The sequence below is a fragment of the Peromyscus californicus genome, unplaced genomic scaffold (genome assembly GCF_007827085.1).
Source record: "Peromyscus californicus insignis strain IS unplaced genomic scaffold, ASM782708v3 Scaffold_7__1_contigs__length_154581171, whole genome shotgun sequence".
In the NCBI taxonomy this organism is placed as follows: domain Eukaryota; kingdom Metazoa; phylum Chordata; class Mammalia; order Rodentia; family Cricetidae; genus Peromyscus; species Peromyscus californicus.
In genome coordinates this window covers 12,302,889-12,325,287 of record NW_026294595.1, presented here as the reverse complement: position 1 = coordinate 12,325,287, position 22,399 = coordinate 12,302,889, and the positions used below count along the sequence as shown (strand labels likewise).

Here is a 22,399-nt window from a genome sequence, read left to right as displayed (position 1 = left end):
CAGGCAGGATGGCTGAACACTGTTCCCCCTCCAGTGTCCGATCACTCCTTCTCAAGATTAATAAGAGAAGGACAAATAATGATAAAGATAATAAATAAAATGAAAAACAACCAACATTGAAATTAAAGGGCTGGGGAGATGACCCAGTCAGTAAAATGATTGTGTCACAGGCATGAGGACCTGAGTTCGAATCCCCAGCACCTATCTGAAAAAGCCAGGCCTGGGTGTGGGTGGCATATGCTTTTTTTTTTTTTTTTTTTTTGGTTTTTCGAGACAGGGTTTCTCTGTGGCTTTGCGCCTTTCCTGGAACTCACTTGGTAGCCCAGGCTGGCCTTGAACTCACAGAGATCCGCCTGGCTCTGCCTCCCGAGTGCTGGGATTAAAGGCGTGCGCCACCACCGCCCGGCGGCATATGCTTTTAATTTCAGCACACAGGAGGCAGAGGCAAAGCAGACAGATCTCTGTGAGTTCAAGGCCAGCCTGGTCTACATAGTGAGCACCTGTCTCAAAGATAGATAGATAGATAGATAGATAGATAGATAGATAGATAGATAGATAGATAGAGATAGAGAGATAGATAAGATAGAGAGAGATAGAGAGATAGATAAGATAGATAGAGAGATAGATAGAGAGATAGAGAGATAGATAAGATAGATAGAGAGAGATAGAGAGATAGATAAGATAGATAGATGAGAGAGATAGAGAGATAGGTAGATGAGGAGGAGGGCTGGCTATAGATACCTGTGGACCCTGCTGGCTCTGCCTCAGCCTCTAGTTTTTCTCCCAGGTTGTAGTTCTGGTCAGCACATCCTCATGACTCCTTGACTGTCAGGGTGCACCCCTACCCCTTATTCTGCTAAGAGAACCCATTTTGGGATCCCTTAATGCTGTGCTATCCTGCTCTGCCCTGCTCTGTCCTGCCCATGATGGCTGTGTGACCCTGGGTCCCCATCTAACCCTCTCTGTGGCTTTCCCCCCTTGTGTGTCAGACAGGGACAACTGCAGGCTGGTTTCTCAAAGGCAGCAAAGCGGGCAGGCCCGCTTCCCTCTCCTGCTAACGACCAGGACTGGGTAATTGTTGCTTCTGAAGTTGGCTGAATCACTTCTGCCAGCGTTCCAGCCTTGTTCCAGGCTGCAGAACGGGAGCGCTTTCTGAATCTGTTAAAAATAAATGTGTGTGCGGCACTCTGCTGTTTACTAAGAACCGTGCCTCTCCTCCTCGGAGAAGCGAGCGCAACTGTTGCTCTCACCCCGGATCCAGGAGAGGGACTCAACTTGCTGCAGTCAGGCTCCTGCCTTTCTTGTGAGCACTGGGAGGGCCTGGAGCCTCACTGCCCCAGGTGACCCCAGGCTGTGGCTGAGCTAAGCACACCCCCACCTCAGAGCCTGTGACTCTTGTCCTGGCTTGTGCAGAACAGTGTGCCTACTAGTCCTGGACCTTCTGCCTATCAGCTTCCCAGGGCAAGGCTGGGCCTGTCTGGAAATCTCACCTGTGTGCAGGACTGAGGTCCCCTTTCCTCTGTGGGACAGAGCTCAGCGCAGGATAGGCCTTGCTGCCAGAGGCTCAGGCTGAGCTACTGTGTTTTCTGAAAAAGCAGGAGGAAAAAGAGGGAGAGAAGGAAGGAGGGAAGGACTCACAACTCATTTGGAGGGACCTGCAATCGCAGTCAGATGCAGAGGCGGGTGGCTTCGGAAGCAAGCAGGAGGCAAAGTAGGATTTCCGGGGGTGGGAGGGGGAGGCAGCCGTGCATGTCCGTCCAACTGCTTCTCATCATGAAAGGGACAGGACTGAGCAATGGGAAGGTGGACACTTCAGACTGGTGGTCAAACGGTGCAGAGGCCCTGTGGAAAGTATGGGAGAAATAAGGCTTGGGCCACATGGCCTGAAAGGCAAGAGGAAGTCTTGGCTTTGAGAGCTTTGGAGAGAGAGGAACAGGAGTGTCCCCCACCTCCTTTTCCCTAAGGACTATCCCCACAGCCACGCCCCTCACTGAGTGACCGCCTGTCCATTCACCTCCCTTTCTGCCTGCCCTCTACTGTCTTCCCCAGTGACACCCCACACCAATCTGTACCCCATCTCCACACCCACTCCTTCTGTAGCAGCCGTGGTGCCAGCTGGAGCCCGTGGGGAAACAGGAGAAAAAGTGGGAACAGCAGGCCTTGGAGAGAGTGTCTAAACATGGACTATTTGGGGACTGTCTTTTATTTTTAGTTTGAAATTTGTCCACCCTCCAGTATTGTAAAAACAGGAGCCGGGAGCCCACCACTCACTGTCACCCCCAGACCTCAGTTGGATCACGTGTAGAGGGCATGGTACCTGGCTGCCTGTGAGGCGGTCATTGGGGCCTGGCTGGAGGCGTCCTTAGGACCTCTGGCTGCAGAGGAGCTGCTTCCAACAGGCGTCAGCGAGTTGTTGGAGGACATCAGCCATTCTGCTTTGATTCTCCTGATGATGTCCTGTGTCATTAGGGCCAATTAGGAGAGGATGGGAGCAAAGTGTTTGCCCCAGGGCACTGGCTGGTGGGAGGGCCACCAGGACAATTGAATTCCCCACCAGACAAATGTAATTAGGAGAAGCCTGGCCCAACCCCACTGGACAGGCATAAATGCCCCGGTGGGGCCGGTGTGTTCATCCCAGCCATGCAGGCTCACCTCACCCACCCGCACTGCTGGAGCAGCCTCCCCAGCCCCAGTGTTCGCGAAGCAGCTTCCATGTACAGTACTGCTGTGGCCATCTTCCTGGTCATCCTGGTGGCTGCACTGCAGAGCTCAGAGCCTCCAGAGAGCTCCTTTCCCTACCACACCCACCTGGACCCCGAGGGCATCCTGGAGCTCTCATGGAACATAAGCTATGTCCAGAAGATCATCCACTTCCAGCTCCAGGTGCAAGGGCTGAGGCCTGGGGTTCTGTTTGGAATGTCAGATCGAGGTGAGATGGAGAACGCTGATTTGATCATGCTCTGGACTGATGGGAACAGCTCCTACTTTGCGGTGAGTCCTCTCCCACCTTGCTAGCCTGCCTGCAAGCCCATACCCGCTAGCTGACAGCATTCATACAGCCGTGCTCCACAATCAACAAAGGAAGCTTGCCTACTGCTTCTGTGTTTGAGGTCAATGGTCTGAATTAAGCCTGTGCACCCCTGTCAGCATCATAGGCACACTCATTAGACGATGAAATGGTAAGCAGATTCTTCCTGCAGTCCTTGACTGCACCTCCAAATAACGGATGCAGCAATCCCAAGAAGGGTAAGCACAGATGGAGGACCCACATGCCAGGCGGCACCCCCTGCCACGTGAGTACAGACCCTCCAATATCCACCAGTTTTACAAATAACAATTCCATGCCACATTGCCAGTACAGGCACACCTGTTGTGGGCCAGGTGGTGGTATGTGGCTTAGAGCAGGCAGAATGCACACCCGCCTGGGACACAACACACACAGGCCTTCTGTGCTACACTCGACAGTGGCAGAAGTAGACGCAGATACACCACAACTCAGGTGTAGGACAACTCCACCCTCACCACACAAGCTGAACCTAGGCCAAGAGGATGCAACTGATTCCTTCTATTCAAAATCTACCTGAATGCCTGCCTGCAAGGGTGGCTAAGGAGGTCTCCTATATACCGGGGCAGCTTTCATGGACCCCAAGAAGCTACAGGAGTCAGCAGAGTGGGGAGAGCCCCTACAGACATCTTCTGGGGCCCTGCTGTCCCTTCCTCTGCAGAGGGGACTGACCATCAAGGCCTCTTGGTGTGTGTGTGGGGGGGGGGGTTGGAATCTAACTCTCTACACCCACAGGGAAAGGATCGTTATAGATTTTCCTTATCAATGCAGGACATAACTTCTTCGTACCAGGCTGACCTCAACTTTGTGTTAATCCTGCTGCCTCAGCTTCCTCAGTGTTGGGATTACAGGTGTGAACCACTACACCTGACTAGGAGTTGCCTTCTTGACCTGAGCAGGGCAGCCACGCTACCTGCTTCATAGTGAGGCTAGTCATTTGCTCAGAATTGTCAGGCAGGGTGACCGAGCAGGCTTGGCTGTACAGTGTCTCTGGAGTCACAACCCTGTCTGAGACGTGTGGAGGACAGAAGAGCCTTGCTGGGTCCCAGAGGGACCCTCCTTTCCCTATGCCAGGCAGCTTCTCCACGCTGCAGCTCCCACAGCCATGGGAGTCTGGTGTTTCACTTCTCTACCCTGCCAGGTTCATTTGCACAACCAATTCCTGTGAACACAAGTGTCAGAAGTGGGGCTTCTTGGGCAGCAGTATGCTCAGGAGCACACTCTGGATTCCCAGCGGCAACGCCGGCTGCCTGTTTGGTCCTGCTGCAAGTCAGCAGGGTCCTTAGCAGGAGCTTCACCACACTGCTGCTGTCCTCCGGGAGATTTTTGCAAACTCCTTGCCTTTGCTTTCCTTAAGATGTGATGATAGCCCTGGAGGTAGGACTAAATAGAAACAGCCCAGACAGTCCTTACAGTAGAGGCACATGGTGTTCGTGAACACAGAAGGAGGCCCCCACACACACACTGGGTATCATCCTATAGCCTGCCTCCCTTGCACTGGCCTGGAGCCCTGCAGAGGAAGGCAAAGAAACTGGACCAGTGATCACGGCACTAGGAAATACCCTGGGGAAATACTTACTCCAGCTTCCAGTGTGGCTATGGCAGCCTCCCCAACCCAGGCCTCAGTTTACCCTCTCCAGGCAAGGCTGGTGTTAAAGTTAAGTACTCTTACTGTACTCCTAGGGTACAGCATTGAAGGCAGCTTTTGCTCTTAGTGTCATGCTAGTGTGGGGTTGGCACCTGGGAGTGAGTGCCACCTTAAATGCTGGCCTGCCTCTTTCCACTCTGGCTTCATCGTCATCAGCCTGGGTCCAAGGCTCTAGTCTCAAGTTTCTAACCCTGGTGTGCACTCCTGTCACACCTTAACAGTGTGTACAGTTCTTCACGTCTGACGAGAATCAGTATGTCTGCCTGTCCCTGGGACTCCCAGGCACCTGGCTCATGTGTGACAGGTTGGAAGGATGCTGGATTGGGCTGCAACTTCAGGCAGGATGGGCGACAGAATGTGATATGGGTGCTGGGAAACTTGGGTCAAGGGTGGACTGATCAGCTTGCATACATACACCAACACTGAAAAAGAATGGGACAGGTAAGATCCAACAGGAGTGAGGTTCACCCACTGGGTGTTCCCGTGGAGCTGGTGACTCACTAGGGGTATGGATGTGATCTCTGCTGAAGAAGAGCAACTCTGCTCTGCCATGCATGTGCTCCTTCCTGCTCGGACCCTGAGCCTGTCTCTGCAGGATGCCTGGAGTGACCAGAAGGGGCAGATCCATCTGGATGCCCAGCAGGACTACCAGCTGCTCCAGGCGCAGAGGACTTCAGACGGCCTATCCCTGCTCTTCAAGAGGCCCTTTGTCACCTGTGACCCCAAGGATTACCTCATTGAGGTAGGCTGTCCGGTCCAGGAGCACAGTTTGCCTGAACTGTCCCTACATCTTACGGTGTCAGGCCAAGGGCCCTCCCTCCCTGCGAAGCCTGAGGTGGGGCCCACACACAGGGAGAGGAAGTCCACTCAGCATGTGGAAGCTGTCTTGAGAGGCAGTGGCTCTGCCAGCCGCATGAAGTCTCCAAAGAAGCAGCTCCCTGTGGACATGCAGTCAGTGTTCTTTCCGGTTTTGTGAGTGCTGTTCGGAACCCTCTTGCTCTGGGGTGTATTTCTATCTTGCTCCTGTCACTGTCAGGTAGAACTCTGTACAGAGCCCAGCACTCCTGACTTTCTACCCCAAGTACAAGGCCGGTCCCTTTCCCCCTTAAACCCCAGCCTGCTGTCTATAAAATAAGGCTGGGAGCTACTGGATTCCCAACATGGAAGGCCTGATTGTGTACTTCATGGCTGCAACGAAGCTCCAAAACACCTGCGTTCCTTAGCTGCTCCGCAGTTAGGAAAAGCCAGTCCATCTTGACCCTGGCATTCTTGTTATCTTAGTTAATCTTTCCTGTCCGTACTGGCAGGGGTCAGTAGTTCTTATCTCCACTGTAATTTGTGGTTGTGGCTGAGAGACAGAGCGGAGATGCTGGTGCCATGTAGTAAGAGACTTACTACTCACAGTCCCAGGTAGGGACCACCACAGCATGTGGGAAGTACCAGGGTCAGTCACTAGGTAGAAGCAAGGGCAGAACCCTGACAATGTGCTTGACTGGGCAAAGGCTAGGAGGGGCCTAGGAAGCACCAGTCTGGATAATTCTGACTCTTCTGAGCTGCAGGGTGATCTCTGCTTGCCAGTCCTGGCCTTGAGGCAATTTAGGGCAGGAGAGATGCTATCTTGGAGTAGAGGGTTGAGCAAAGCCTGGTGTTTTGGGCTCACCTGGGCTACAGGATTTGGAAGGCAGTTTACACCCATTCTAAGACTGGATCTCAGGGATGAGGTAAGTAACTTTGGCCATTTGCTTAGACCTGTGATTGATTAACGGACATCAAACAGACAAATCCAGAATCCAAGAAAACAGATGAGGAATTGAGGCCAGGGAAGAGATAGACTAACCCAGGAGCTCTTGGCACAGAGAAATTGGAAATGGGTCATCTGAGTCCCCACCCACCTGTAGGCAAGGCAAGAGCAGTCATAGGACCTTCGAGAATATGCCATAGGGCAGGCTGTTTGCATGTTTTGGGATCAGAGACTTCTGCATAGCACTTGCAAGGTGTCCTCCTCAAGATCAGTTCATGGAGCTCCTACCAACCAGAGCACACCGGCTGCCCACCATGAGTGTGCATCCATCAGTATCCAGAAAGAGGCTGTGGGAATTTCCAGCAACGTATCCACTCAAAGCCACCAGTCTCCATCCATAGCAACCAAGCCAGCTCCATCTCTGTGGTCTGGCTCGGCCCTCCAGCATGGCAATGTCCTACAGACCTTTACATGTCCAGCTCCTGGAGGTTGAGGGAAACTGTGTCACACAGTTCACTACCAAACTCAGGGCTCCCCAGACGGGTTTCTTCACTCCCTAAGTGGTCACTACTCCTCTGGTGTGAACCAACCAGAAGAAATACCTCTTCCCTGCCCCCAGTGACCCTGGGGTTCATTCATAGAGAAAGCAAGTGTCCCATCCTGCCTCACAGCAGGGCCCAGTGGTTGGATGCATAAATGGATGCTAAGCAAATGCAAAGTGTGTGTGAGAAAGACAAAAAGGTGTTTGACTGGGTGGAGACAGGATTCCAGAAGCAACCTGGGGCCAGGCAGAGCTTCAAAGTCTTCTCCCTTGCCAAGGTGACAGACAGTGAGGAGCTTTACCTGGTAGGATTGGATGGGCAGGGGCATGGTTCCCTTCACTCACCACTGAATCTATCTATGCTGGCTCTGAGTGTGCAATAGACTGGTTCTGTCTGGGCTACAGGATGACACTGTCCACCTAGTGTATGGGATCCTGGAGGAGCCATTCCAGTCGCTAGAGGCCATCAACACCTCAAGCCTGAATACGGGTCTGCATCGCGTGCAGCTTCTGAAGTCTGAGTTTCCCACTCCAGCCATGCCTGCGGATGTACAAACCATAGAGATCCGAGCCCCTGACATCCTTATCCCCGACAATGAGACCACATACTGGTGCCATGTCTTTGTGCTGCCCCCAGACTTCTCTGAACGCCGCCACCACATCATCAAGGTACACAAGGGTCCAGCTGCTCTGCTTTCCACCAGGGGCCCAAGAGCTACCATAGTCCTCTTAGTGCTTGAATCTGATGTACTGGCCTGACTTCCTTAGAAGCAGCACGTACATACCGGTCCTCTGTGACCCTGTCACTGTCTGCCTCAGGGCCCCTGTATTCCTGTCTTACCTGCCTGGACCAAAGCAATAATTTTTTTACTTCTGCAATTGCCCTTGAGGCCAGAACTACTCTCAATTTTTCAGGCAACCTCTCCTCACGTAAAAGTAGCTCAACTCAATTGCTCCAAAGTTGCAACTAGGGACTTCATCACAGTGGTACCCAGAACCAGATACTGTCCCTATTCTAGAAGAGGAAGAATAACCCAGAAAGGTCATGTGAGTACCCAGGGTCACACAACAAAGAGTAGCCTGGTTGTGTGGCTGTGCTTAAGGCCCCAGGCTCTAACTTGGAGGCCATCTTGCTTCCCAATGGAGCTTGCTTCCCAGGGGCCCAGAGTCACCCCAGGCACACAAGGACAGCTGCCTTCCTAGTTCCATCTTATCAGGATATAGTCTATGTGGGTTCCTACTTTCTTCCCCAGAGCTCTTCACGGGTTCCAGTACCTCCTGGCTCTGGATTGGCAATCCTCAATACCTAAAGCTGCCTTACTTACCCTTCTCATTTATATTTATAGCTGAGCAGATGAGGACCAGCCAGTCCAGCAGGGTGGGAGGGTTAGGCAGGTCCTGGGCTCCCAGCTCAGGGTGTCTGTTCCTCTGCAGTATGAGGCCATTGTCACTGAGGGCAATGAGGCCCTGGTGCACCACATGGAGGTCTTCCAATGTGCAGATGAGTTTGAGAGCATGCCCCAGTACGACGGATCCTGTTACTCTAAAATGAAGCCTGAACGGCTCAACTACTGTCGCCACGTGCTGGCCGCATGGGCCCTGGGTGCCGAGGTATGTGCATATTGCTCTATGCTTGTTCTGCTTTGCTTCCTTTTGGGATAAGGGGAGGAAAGGATTTACTTGGCTTACATTTCCAGGTCACAGTCCATCACTGACGGAAGTCAAGGCAGGAACTCCAGGCAGGACTGACCGATATTCTGTACATCCCCTCCGACCAAGGAACTCATAGCCAAGGAAGTACAGTAGGAACCCTGGAGGATGCTGTTTAGTAGTTGGTTTGCAGGCCAATTTATACTCAGATAGCTTTCTTACACAGTTCAGGGGATGGTGCTGCCCACAGTGGGCTTGGCCTTCTGTATCAGTTAAGAATAAAAACAAACCTCATAGATGAGTTCACAGGCTGGGCCTCCTATATAGCAAGTAAGAATCAAGACAAACTTCATATATACGCCCACAGGCTCATCTGATGCAGGTAATCCCACAGCTGATATTCTCTCAGGATGATTCTAGGCCTTGTCAATTTGACAGTTTAAAGTTACTTAGGACACTACTGCACCATCCCCAGGCCTCCTTTGGCATCCTCAGGATTCTAACTGCCTGCACCCATCTCTGCAAAACCACATCTTAAAAGGACCCGAGAGAGAGAGACGGAAAGGGGGTGCACCAGGTCATCCGCAGAGTGCGGGCTCCAGAGAGCCCCAGTCGCCTCCACAATGCTTAAGCTTCACTGTTCTTTGGGGCCACAAAGGCTCCTCCCAGCCTTCTGTGAAAATGCACATGAGCATGAATGTATACCTCTCACAGGTACTGCCATCACGCAGAGGTCTGGGTTCTGTGCACAGCATGATCCTGTGGCTGCCTGAGGCGGGGCAAGTTGTCGACAGACTATGCCCAAGAGTCTCATCAAACCCCTTCCCTGCCCCAGGCCAGAGGATGGTGAGGGCAGGACTGGAGGGTCTGGGAGGGAGCTCAGCCCAAGCTCAGTGCCCTCCTGATAGGACCGTCTGTGTGTGACAGCAAAGGAGAGCATCCTTCTAACCCAGCCACTTGCTGATATTACTAATTTCTGCTCAGGCTCCAGAAGCTGGGCTTGTTTGTCCCGGGCTCCCCAAAAGACCTCTGTCTGGTACTTCCGTCCCACACAGGCATTTTACTACCCAGAGGAAGCTGGTGTCGCCGTTGGGGGCCTGGGGTCTTCCCGGTATCTCCGACTGGAAATTCACTACCACAATCCATGGAACATACAAGGTAGGTATGCATCTTCTGATTCTGCTCCATTTTCTCAGAGACGCTTGGGTGCAGCTTGTCCAGGCAGGAAGTAAACAGGGCGTATGTGCGCCAGAGCTTTGCTCTGGTCTGCCTTACTGTAGTCAGCAGCCTAAGGAATCCTCAGTTCTGGGATCTGGGTGGACCCCTCAAGCCAGTGCTCCAATTGATTAGTGATGTCTGCCATAGACCCTAGGAGCAGGGCTTGGTGCTGTGCTGTTGAGCACCTGAGCACTCAGTGGAGACAGACCTTCACAAATCCCACGGGGTGGGCAGGATGTCAAGTCCACCTCCTCCCAGGGTGCCACAGCAGGCATGAGATCCTAAAGGCCAGGGCCCTACCTGTGGCCAATCCAGCCAGGTGCTGACTGCTCTGGACCAGGTTCTTTCCCCAGTTCGTGTCGTATGTTTAGACAGCCCAAGGTGTCCAGTTAGCTTAGAAATGCCCAGGGCAGGACCACACCTGCCCACCTGTTTCTACTCCCTGCCTGCATAGAGCTGGAGAAAAGCAGGAGGCGGCCTGTTGGGCCTGAGAATGCTGTGTTAGGCAAGAGAATCTTAAGGCGAGCAAGACAGATCCATGCTATAAACAGCTTCTAGAAGACAGACAAGGTGTGTGTGTGTGTGTGTGTGTGTGTGTGTGTGTGTGTGTGTGTGTGTGTGTTCGCGTTCGCATACAAGGGAAGAGCAAGGATTCCTGAAAGGGCTAGAGTCCAGGTGATATGACTGGAATTTTGGTGACATTTAGTATGGATCTCGCAGGCATAGCACATTCCCAGGTAAAGACAAGGGAAGTCATCGTTATGGCTAGATCGCCCCGTGCCTGAAGGTGAGCAACTTGAGTGGGTCATTAAGGGGATGGACAGAGGACACCACATCAGAAACTAAACATTTCTTTGCTCTTGAAACTCATTTTTCATCAAATGTACCCCATTTCCCTTCCCTTTCTCCCCCCTCCAGCTTTCTCTTCCTCTCTCTTTCCTTTTGAATGACACTTATCTTCATCTATGCAAATGAGGAGCAGAAGGGACCCGATAGACACAGTGGTTCAGAAAGAGACTGGAGCAGCTTCTGCACCCAGCTCCCAGCCAGGTGTGGACACTGGTTGTGCAAATTCAATGACGCAAGTGACTTTCCCTCTGGCTGTATAAGCAATGCCTCTGCCACCAGGAATTATCTACAGCGTGCAGGGAAGGCGAGAGGCGGCTGGGGCCTGAGCACCATAGCGGATTTATTGCTCATTTAAGACCTGAGAGCAAATGGATTTTTGAAAATTCCTTAGGCATCAGGGAAGTCTGTCTTCCCTGATTGTCTGCATGTATTTATGGATCTTTTGCCAAATATAAGGGTTCTCCTGTCAGTTGGTGAATTTTGAGACAGGCTGATTTTCTATTAATATCAAAATCCACGATTATCTCATTATTTAATCCCCATCTAAATTTTAACCAATTGCTGCTTTTATTATTTGCCTCTGATGTCATCAGCCCAGAGACACAAGGGGCTGTTTGAGTTTGGATGTTGTTAGGGGGAGGGTGTTGAAAATAGCACAAAAGGAGGTACTCTCAGATTTGATGAGTGGAAGATGGCCAGGGCCCACTAGCAACATCCTGCATCCCAGCCAGCCGGTCCTGGGTTTGGGGCCCAGTTTGGATGCTTTCCAGACCTTGGTTTTAGGCAGAGTCTTCCATACAGCCTCCAGCTTCAATTTCTCCATTGTTAATGGGAACAATGGTCCTTACTATGACAAACTCCCATAGAGGTGACAGGTGACCTGAGAGCAGCTTCTGGCTCCACTCTCTCTTGCTCTCTTCAATCAGAAAGGGTGACCAAACCCACTGTTCCCTAAGGGGCTGCTGCTTACTTCATGCCTCTTCCCCAGGCCGGCATGACTCCTCCGGCATCCGCCTATACTACACGGGCAGTCTCCGGAAATTCAATGCAGGCATCATGGAGCTGGGCCTGGTGTACACGCCGGTGATGGCCATCCCCCCTCAGGAGACTGCATTTGTCTTGACTGGCTACTGCACAGACAAGTGTACCATGATGGTGAGTGGACTGGTCCCCTGCTGCTTGCGCTGACCAGGGGAGGGCAACATGAAGGCTCCGGACCCCTGACCTGAAATCAAGGTTGTCTGAGTCCCTGCACCCCACTCTGCAGCAAGAACTGGGCCATGCCCATGCACCCACACTTCCATGTGCCACTTTTAATTTTTATTTATGTGTGTGATTATATGCCATGCTCGTGTGTGTGTGTGTGTGTGTGTGTGTGTGTGTGTGTGTGTGTGTGTGTTCCTGCAGAGGCCAGAAGAGAGCATTGGATCCCCTGGAGCTGGAGTTAGGTGGTTGTGAGCCTCTAGACCAGAGCATTGGGAACCCAAGTCCTCTGGAAGAGCAGCAAACATTCTTCCCAGCTGAGCCATCTCTCCAGTAATCCCATACAACACATTTTAACTGCTGTTGTTATGGGACTATCAAAGCTTCCAAATGAGGCTCACCTTTTACAGGCTGTCCAACCCTCATCCTACCATATTTTACCACCAAGCAGGGACTAGGAGAGGCAGCAAAGTGCCAGTGTCCCTGAGGCTGTGCAAGCCCTGGGTGAAGCTGCAGGGTAAAGCAGATGGGACCTTGGCTTCTGCAGTCAGTAGGTAGTGACTCCTAGCCATGCTGGAGTCTGATCCTCAGCTGGGACGCTGTCTTGTCTGGGCTCACCTCTCACCTAGCAGTAAGCTGCAATGGATCTGGTGTGAGGCTTGTCCTGCCATGGAGATCTAGAGGAGCCACAGGTCTCAGTAAGGGTAGTGACAGGCACCAGTGGGGATCTCACAGAACCCCCTCTAGACTGTCTGTGATGCCTTCCCACTCACGCTATAGGCAGTTGTGGCGTTCCCCCATGGTTGGAGAGGTAGGCAAGTGCACAGACTATAGCTCTCCCTTGTCCGTAGCTTCTGTTCATTTCTGCTAACATCTGCTCTTGCCCGTTGTAAGGATCTCTGGCTGGCTGCCATGGGCCTTACTGTCTGGAGCTCTTGCTATCACAGATGTGACTTCACTGTGTTCTCTGCTGGCTGCCGCTTCTTACAGTGACCTGTCAGGGAAGTGAAGAGAGGCCTGGATCACAGACAGGAAGACCCAGGTCTGCCAAGAGAGGACACAGATCCCAAAGCTGCATCACAGAGCCAGATTGCTTTGTCACAGAGCTCACAGTAAATTCCCCTTCCCAGCGTACTCACGGGATGACACCTGTTTTTGGGTCCTCCCTACCCAAGCACCTGGTCTTTCAAGTACTAACTAGGCCCAATGTTCTCAGGCTGAGATGCTGGACACATTGACTCTTATACTCAATCAAAGACTTTAGTCTGCGGCCAGGATGAGAAATCAACCTCCCTCCCCAGTCAAAACAGACAGGTCAGAAAAGTGATTGCTGGCCTCTGAAACCTGTGTCCACATTCCCACATACACCCGCATCCCTGGCTCATTAGCAATGAATGGTCCCTGACCCAGCATGTATATTGTCACAGATGTAGTCACGAAAGCCGCTGGTTTTCATTGCAAGAGAGATCAAGATACCCACAACGTGAAGGGCAGGGGCAATAGCTGGCCAGAGCAAGACAGAAGGTTCAGAAGTAAAGTTGTAGATAGCTCAGCAGTCCAGGGTCATCCACTGTCACCTGCCAGCCCTAAGCTCTTCAGTTCTGGCTGTCAGCATCAAAGGCACGGGGGACCATGGCAGGGCGGCAGAAAGTCACCACGTACAATGTGTCTGAGAAAACTTAGTATCTAAAGTCGTGAACACAGATTAGGAAAACTTCTGTTCTCTGGAAGATTTCCTCACGCGTTAAAGAGGAAGGGAGGCCTCCCACGAGGGCTGGCTATCTTTCCCCCACTGGCTTAGTGGTCAGCACCATTGCTATTGACCGGGGTCATGTGATCTCAGTACACAGCCTCTTGTGATGCACAGGGCACTCCGAGGCCTGCCGGGGCCCCTGAACATGATGGGAATTACAGAACATAATTGACAGGGAACCCACAGAGAAGGGAGGTCCTGTCCAGCCAACAGGGAATGGGCCTCTGCTGACTGAGGAAAAAGAGAACTCAGTTTTCAAGCACCCCAAAGAGACCAAAGGACAGGGGTGCCATTCACCCTGAATGCATTCAGGTCTGGCTGCTGGCTGGGGCTTGCTGCTTCAAAGTCTTGGGCTTCTGGCCACAGTACACTCTTAAACAAGCCACTGTCTGGCAGTTTTATGATAGAGATCAGAGAGAATCATCTAGAGAAAGCAGACGTTCTGGTAAGGCAAGGGATGCTGCCTCTGCTCTGGGTCTGACTCGTCCCCCCCCCCACGCCCCACAGGCACTGCCGCCCTCCGGAATCCACATCTTCGCCTCACAGCTCCACACACACCTGACTGGCAGGAAGGTGGTCACTGTGCTCGCCAGGAATGGCCAAGAGAGGAAGGTTGTGAACAGAGACAACCACTACAGCCCCCACTTCCAGGTGGGGACCTGCCTCCTAGGCCGTCTGTTTCCCAGGGTTGTCCTCTAACCTTTAGTGGACCCTGGCCCAAGCTGCTGGGTGTCAACAAGCTCTTGGTGACAACTTGATTGATCTCGTCTCCTCCTGATTGGAGCTCACACTTAGTCCTGACTCCCTGGAGAGATGGAGGCAGAACTGATAACTCGGGGTAGCTGGACCAGGGCTCACAGCTCTCTTACATCTCCTCTCTTCCCCACTCCAGGAGATCAGAATGCTGAAGAAGATTGTGTCTGTCTTCCCGGTGAGTGTCCAGCAGGGACAGATGGCTGGGGCAGGAGATACTTGGGGAACACTGTGCCCAAAAGAGAGATAGAGGAAGCAGTAGGGCAGGAGAGAGTCCCCAGACAGGCGTAACAGGCCTAGGTGAGGTCCATGTGGACTTCACGGCACAGAGGGGACATCGCCTTTTAGCTTTGGCTGAATTACAGTCCCAAAGGGTCTCACCCCTTGAGAATGCTGGAGAGAGATAGGGGTGCCAAGATGCAGTCCTTGCCCATGCAAAGCTGGAGCTCTGACATGGCCAGCCAGGCCACTGATAGATATAAGCCTCAGGGATATTTAGATTGTGAACCTCATTGGGGAGGGTTCTGGGCTCCTCATGGGAGATCACACATCACAGTGACTTGGCCACCATGAGATTGAGCTGAGCACATCTGTAAGTCCTGAGTGGGCAGATGCTAATGTGTCTGCCACCTCCCTCTTCAGGGGGACGTACTCATCACCTCTTGCACATACAACACGGAAGACAGGAAGCTGGCCACAGTGGTAAGTCTCACTGGTTTTTCCAGCCCTCCTCCCCCATCTGGAAAAGCGAATGGCCCAGAGTCTGGGTAAAGATTTCTAGTCACTCCTGTGGTTGAGTGTAGGCTGCCAGAGGCAGGACTGCTCCTCTTGCATTCGCCAAATGGACCGGACACTCTCCGGCTATGCCTCTGGACCCCTATCTCTAGCAATCCTCCTCCCCCAGATCCTCAGTGCTTATTATCCAAGCAGTATGCTGGGCCCTACACTGGCCCCACTGAGTCAGACATGGAGGTGACACTGTCAATACGGTCCCATCGAAGAGCCACTACAGTGGGTTCTCATTGGCATCCACGTGCTCAGTGTCTCTGTGGCATGGGAAGGAGCCAGGAAGCACTGTGGAACTCAAAATCCACCTGGGGAGGCAGGCCACATCTGCTACAGGAGAAGCAAAGTGACAGGGTCGCAGAAACTTCACGAGAGCCAGGACATCACCCAGAAATGACAGGAGGAATGTGAGGTCGGGGGAAGAGCCAGAGAGAGATGGAAAAGAGCTCTGCACAGGGACGTGTGGCAGAGCCCCGGAAAATAAAGGTTCTCAGGATGGGGAGATGTTCAGCTGTGACAGGGTGGAGAGCTGGTCAGCGCCAGGCAGGTGGGTATGGCAGGTGGGTATGGCAGGTGGGTACGGTAGGTGGGTACAGCAGGTGGGTATGACAGGTGGGTACGGCAGGTGGGTATGACAGGTGGGTACGGCAGGTGGGTACGGCAGGTGGGTATGACAGGTGGGTACGGCAGGTGGGTATGGCAGGTGGGTATGACAGGTGGGTACGGCAGGTGGGTATGGCAGGTGGGTATGGCTGGCCAGTTCAGAGAAGTGACATGAGTCTTATTTTTGGCTGGACTGTGGATAGTCCAAGGAGGAGGAGCACCTCATGGGAGGACTATTTTCAAGGTGAGGTGTGCAGAAAATGTCTCATCCATCTGGGACCCATTGGGCAGGGAGAGGGACGCTTTCCACAGTTGTCTTGGGTTACAACTATTCCCAGCCATTAATCCCACTTACCATTTTTTTTTTTAAAAATTATTTAACTTTATTTTATGTGCATTGGTCTGAAGGTTTCAGATCCCCTGGAACTGGAGTTACAGTAGTTGTGAGTGCTGAGAATTGAACCCAGGTCCTCTGGAAGAGCAGCCAGAGCTCTTAACCACTGAGCCACCTCTCCATCCCCTCCCACTGACCTTTTAATTGATCTTTGAGCACCCAATAATTAACACATCAAGTGTGACGTTCAGAGTGGGCCAGACCTGGGGCTACACCCCACCCTGGCACCCCTGCACCCCAGGAACTCCCATCGATACTGTAACACTATCTTCTGCACACTGTACCAAGCCTTCAGCCAAGGTCCAGGGTCCCCCATTCTGTTTCACATGTGTTCTTTAAATAGCCTCATTGTGAGATGATTCACACACCACGCAGCTCAAGTGTGAAGTGTGCAGCGCGTTGCCTGGAAGCACATTCACAGTTTCATGCACACAGTCAACCCACAGCTGTTACCTCCAGGTCCCCTCGCCCAGCCCAACAGCTGTCACCCCCAGGTCCCCTCGCCCAGCCCAACAGCTGTCACCCCCAGGTCCCCTCGCCCAGCCCAACAAACACAGATCCGTTTGCTCTAGATGTTTCCACTCTGGACACTTCTCATGACTGGATTTACATGCTCTGCAGCCTTCTGTGACGGGATTGTTTTCCATACATTTAATCCATCTTAGTTTCGTGCCAGTCTCTAAGGCAAGCATTTCCCCCCGAACTTTCATAGGCATCATCTCCTTCCTGCAGGTGCATCTGCTACGGGTAGGGGCGGGGAGGTGCTTGCCAGTCATTGGTGGAAGAGAGGCCCCAGGCCTGCTCTGCCAGAGGCGTTTCTTCCAAGGCTGTATTCCTGTCTTGCCAGCTTCATGGCTGAGAACTAGTACCTCGCTTGTCTCAGGATGCTCATGGCCATGGCCTAGCAAGCACCTAAGATCTCAGGTCCTAGGTCTTCAGGTCCAAGTTCCAAAGACAAGGGACCTCCTTGGCTATTTAGGCTTCATGACTTCTTAGGGTGGCTCCATCTGGGATCAGAGGAAATAGGAGCTCCCAGCAGGCGGGCAGGCAGGAGCTTCCCAGATGTGACAACCTGTGGATCCAGAGAGATGGTGGCCTTCGAAGTGCAGCTTCAATCCCAAAGTGAGAGAAGAGGGGAAAGCAGCCTGCTCCGACATCCAGGCCCTGTTCTCATTCTTGAAGTGGCAGAGATAGGTGGAAGAGGGATTGGGGGGGGAGTCTCATGCCCACTGAGGGCTATGGAAGTTGTAAAATGAGGACTGGGGACAAGTAAACACTACAGGAAGACCCATATAGCACACAGGGGCCAGTCCAACTTCTTGTTGGTGAACTTCCTTCTCCCACACCTCTAGAGAGCTATCCCGGGCTCCCTCCACTCAAGGAGGGGCCGGCTGAGCTCTGCACCATCCCTGTGGTCTGTCATGGAGTAGGGAAGGCCTTTCTCCTGCCAACAGTTCTGGCCAGCCAAATAAAATCTCCCTTCCCACATCATGTTCACAAAGAGTCAGGATCCTGGAGGGAGGCTGAGACAGCCTTGGGCTGGACTCTCTGCCTGGTTCCTGACCCTACTGTGGAGTTCTCTCTCCTCCCATCAGGGCGAGTTCACTATATCTACAAGCAGCAAGTAAGTGGTGGGGGTGTCACCCACTCCGTCCCTCCCATATTTGGAGGACTGGAGACTGTTCCAGGTACTAGCACCTCTGAAGTACCAATGTGACTAGTGGCCAGAGAGGTCTGCAATGTGAAGGGAAGTCAGCTCCCACTGGAGACCACAAGGACTTGTCCCCTGGTCCCTAAGACTCGGTTTCTGTGACCCATAAAGCAAGAACAGCAAAGCTCTGTTTCTTTGTTTCTGTTTTCTTATCACAGGCTGATGCTTATTTACCGGGTCTCTGTCTCTCCCGCCACTAGCAGATGCCATGAGAGGGTGACCTCCCTCCTGGCTCCATCCTGGGTGGGGGTTTGAATGCCACATTGCTGCAAGCAGATGAATGCATTGGAGGACAAGTAGCCAAGAGAAAGCTACAGGCAGACTGCCGCTGAGTGATGCACTGAGGGCTGACAGGCTCTTCTCTCACCTCCAGGGGGGGTTTGGAATCCTGGAGGAGATGTGTGTCAACTATGTGCACTACTACCCCCAGACAGAGCTGGAGCTCTGTAAGAGCGCCGTGAATGATGGCTACCTACAGAAATACTTCCGCCAGGTGAACAGGTAAAAGGCTGCTTCTTGCTTTCTGCCCTTGGGAACCCAGCAGGGATAGTCTCTGCACCCTGCCCCATGCCCTCTCCTCTTAGGAGGCTGGGTGACCAAACATGAAGAATTCAAGCTAAGTTCTTGGAGCAAAGTCAGCACACATACCATCAGACCTATGTGTCCTTGGAGGTGCCTGTGGCAGGCATCACTAATCAGTCTCCTGGCTTACAAGCTATCCCCAGAACAGCCATTATCAACAATCAAAGGTGACATAAGCGATGGAGGCAGGGCCAGGACAGCTTCTTAGGCGGTGGATAAAGGAGGCAAGGCTGGGGAGGAGGTGACCCAAGGACAGCAGCTGGGAGCCGTGCGGGGTCTCCCTCCCTCTGCTAGATCTTTAAACTGAGTGACTGTCTTTCCTTCTAGTTTCAACAATGAGGAGGTCTGCACCTGTCCCCAGGCCTCTGTCCCCGAGCAGTTCACCTCCGTGCCCTGGAACTCTTACAACCGTGATATGCTCAAGGCTCTGTATCGCTTTGCTCCCATCTCCATGCATTGCAACAAGACCTCAGCGGTCAGCTTCCAGGTATGACAGCGTGACCGTGAGTGGTGGGTCACAGCAGGCATGCAACGCTTGCTCATCCCCTATCCAGTTCCCGGCAAGCCCCACTGCTGCCTGAACCTCCAATCCCAGGTCTGCCCAGATCCTGAGGAGGACCCCAGGTGGGTTGAGGAGGGGCACCCTGAACCACAAACAAGAAGCACTCACATGAGACGGAGAAAATAACCAGATAGTGACAGAAACAGACAGACGGATGGTAAGGGGACAGGCCAGCAATACCGCCAGGAAGGCCTGGGCACAGTGCAACAGGGGACTATGAATGGTGTGTGAGAGAGTGCCAGCATTCTCCCCAGGGCATAAAAATAGAGCTATGGCCAAGGGGTGGGGAAGAAACCAGCATTCTGTGACAACAGCCCCACAGCATCACAGCCCCACAGCTCAGCTTCTCCCTCCTTATCTGAGTCCTGCTGGGATTCAAAGGCACGTCATTTATTTCCCAGCAGAGCCAGCCAGGAGCAGTGCCATCCCAGAGCTCTGGTCAGCAGACCCAGCCTACTGCATTACGCGGGGGAGGCAGGCACTGCAGGGGGGTGGGGGAGGTTGAACAGTCCTTCCTGGCAGCATTTGGGTGCTGGATTAATTGCTAACCCAGACACCCATACCATGGGGGAGGCTTGATCACCCCAGAGCAATTTGGGGCACTGCTAGATGTAGCTAGATCTAGGCTTTTGTAAAAGCCTTGGAGGACAGTGGCCAACACTGCAACCTGCCTCCAAGGATTCTCATCCTTTCCTCAGGGTAACAATTGAGTGAAGGGGCAGGCATGGAGGTGGAGGAGCTTGGAAGGCTCCAGGTTCTTGACCAGAGAACACAATAGCTTGAAAAAGGGACATGGATCCTCGGCGGTAACCCTCAAAGGGTGACTTGGAGGAGGTGGGGAGTGTTCAGCTTGGGAAAAATGAATTTAAGGACAAGAACCCAATCAGTTAGGGAGACAGCACCCTGCCTGGCCCCTCCAGCCTCAGTTTACCTCCTGGTCCCTTCCTTACAGGGTGAATGGAATCCGCAGCCTCTGCCTGAGATAACATCCACGCTGAAAGAATCTGCCCCGAACTGCCCCGCCCAACAGGCTCTGAGCCACACTGACCCCACCCTGGTCAGCATCAAGTGGGGCAGAGGCTGAGTAGGGGCCTGTTCTTCAGCCCCTCCTCATGATGTTCCCGTGGGCTCACAGCAGCTCTGTGAACCCCCTTTTGAAGACTCCTCTTCATAGAATAGTGCTGTTCACCTAGAAGGAAGGGGCTTGTCACCCTGGAGCCACCTGCATGACTGACACCATCCCATGAGGCCCAATTGGACAGAACAGACCTGGACAAGCTGCTGCCTCCATGTGGGGACAACTTGCCACGGGGGCCCAGATTCAGCACTGTGGGACCTACCTTGCCTCCAGAACAGCCTTGCCAGGCTGGATGCAGACTCCCCAAGCCTCCCAGTCCCCACCCTGTTGGTCCTCCAATGGTGACTTGTGTTGGTGTTTGCCATGACAGCGCTGCTTAAACATCTCTTTGCAGAGTGTGGCTCATGTTTCCCAGTGGGTGGCTTCCCTGCGACAAGACAGGACAAGGCGTTTAGCTAGTTAGAGACTCTCCAGGGGAACTCGCTTCATGGCAGAGTAAATAGATATTTTCGCCCACCTCTAGGGAAACCCCAGCAAGTAGTTCCATCATGGAGAGCCAAGATGGCTAGAACCAGGCTCTGTGAGGGAACGGAATGGTTAGAGCCGGTTGCTTCTCCTGCTGGTGACAGATCAGGCTCTGGGGTAGGTGGGTGAAAGCTTGGCTTAGCCCTTTCATGAAGGAGTGACTAGGGCAAGCCGCTTAGCTGTCTCCTTAGACAAGACGAGACTCACCCTCACCTAGCACCAACTGTGGACACATAGGCAGGGCTGATGCTCCTGCCCCCTCTGCTGAGCCTTCCTGGGCCCTCTGGTGTCACACACATTGCCCTGTGTGCACGAGGCCTGCTTCTAAAATTCTCGTCACCTCTACTCTCCCTGAGTCCTTCTCTCCCTCGTCTCCTGTTTACGGGCCAGCTCAGCTCTTTGACGGCTTTGGAAGGGAGAAGGAGACTGGCCTCTTTTCAGCTATTTCAGCAAAATGCAGGCCAGGCTCCTCAGGGAGGGAGGGTGATGGATGAGCTTCGTGTCCCCCACTACCACAGACATCAGCTAAGCGCTGCCTCCCCTTCAGCAAGGCACTTGATTACTGGGGAGCGAAGGTGCCCGGACTCTCTGAGTTGTGTAGTATGAATCATGGCTCCAGGCGCCCATAAGTCACCGGCGTAATCGGTGTGAAATGCCAGGTCTGACAGCCCAGAGCAATGCTCAGCCCTCCGTCATCTTTACAGCCTGAGGTGGGGGAGGCAGGCCGTCTCCACAGCTGTGCCTTCCCTCCATGGCTGCCTGCCTGAGTAGCCCAGAGCCAGAGAATGCAAGACTCGCGGAGCTCTGAGGAGCCTGACCTTCAACACAGTCACTTTACTCCTAGTGGTATACCAACTTACAGACAGGGAAACTGAGGCTCATGGGGACTAAAGAGGATCTGCCCGCTGCCCATGTGACATGTCCAGACCCACAGTCCTTTGCTTCCCTCCCAGGCTGTCGTGATCCTTCTCCAGGGAAGCCATCTGCACCCTGCCTGGCTTTGTCACAACAGGCCTCACCAGGGTGATCCGGGTGTTGTTACAACTGCCAGTTGAGGCCCATGAGGTCTCCACCAGCTACCCAAGCCTTTAAGAACTCATTTTGTGTCTTTCCTAGACAAATGAGAAAATAGAGGCTCAGAGACCCGAGGTTAGCTGGCAAGGTCCCTGTAGAACTAAGGGTACACAAGCGACCGAGACCACCTCCTTCCCATACGCTCTAAGCCAAAGCAAGTCTCCAGAACTAGCCCTCTTCTGAACTGGGGTGGTAGAAAAGGCCTGGGTGTCAACCATTCCCATTTCGCTGGGTGTATTGTTCCCCTTGCTGGGTTTGGGTATCCCATAGAGTGGAGGACTCTCTCGCCTCTCAGAAGCCAAGGCTTTTAGGAGGTGCCAGAGGATGGAGTCTGCTACTCTTTAAGAGTGTTAAGAGGGTCTTGAGTACAATTAGGGTATCCCCAGACCAGGGAAAAGGTCTTTCATGAGCTGGTCCTGAAATGCTCCAGGGCAGTACTATTGGGTAGCCCTCAGTCTCAGGTGGCTGTTTCATTTTTATTTATATGAATTAAAAAATGGGACCGGGCAGTGGTGGCGCACGCCTTTAATCCCAGCACTCGGGAGGCAGAGCCAGGCGGATCTCTGTGAGTTCAAGGCCAGCCTGGGCTACCAAGCGAGTTCCAGGAAAGGCACAAAGCTACACAGGGAAACCCTGTCTCGAAAAAAAAAAAACAAAAAAAAAA

General features: G+C 53.0%; 1 protein-coding gene across 1 annotated transcript; it reads left to right on the top strand.

The window, feature by feature from the left end:
* The first annotated feature begins 2,476 nt into the window (after window positions 1-2,476).
* Window positions 2,477-21,084, top strand: Dbh (dopamine beta-hydroxylase). The gene is made up of 12 exons (XM_052724992.1): window positions 2,477-2,991; window positions 5,308-5,454; window positions 7,400-7,663; window positions 8,429-8,605; window positions 9,700-9,802; window positions 11,700-11,866; window positions 14,175-14,318; window positions 14,560-14,598; window positions 15,063-15,122; window positions 18,288-18,415; window positions 18,824-18,983; window positions 20,011-21,084. Exons 1-12 carry the CDS (start codon window positions 2,641-2,643, stop codon window positions 20,140-20,142), a joined length of 1,872 nt encoding a protein of 623 aa, XP_052580952.1. The 5' UTR covers window positions 2,477-2,640; the 3' UTR covers window positions 20,143-21,084.
* Window positions 21,085-22,399: the final 1,315 nt, after the last annotated feature.

Excerpts from the sequence above, each read along its gene's own strand:
- Dbh (XM_052724992.1), top strand. The coding sequence starts at position 2,641 with ATGCAGGCTCACCTCACCCACCCGCACTGCTGGAGCAGCCTCCCCAGC. Across the intron at positions 7,664-8,428 it reads GCCGCCACCACATCATCAAG|TATGAGGCCATTGTCACTGA; the intron begins GTACACAAGGGT and ends GTTCCTCTGCAG. Across the intron at positions 18,984-20,010 it reads CCTCAGCGGTCAGCTTCCAG|GGTGAATGGAATCCGCAGCC; the intron begins GTATGACAGCGT and ends CCTTCCTTACAG.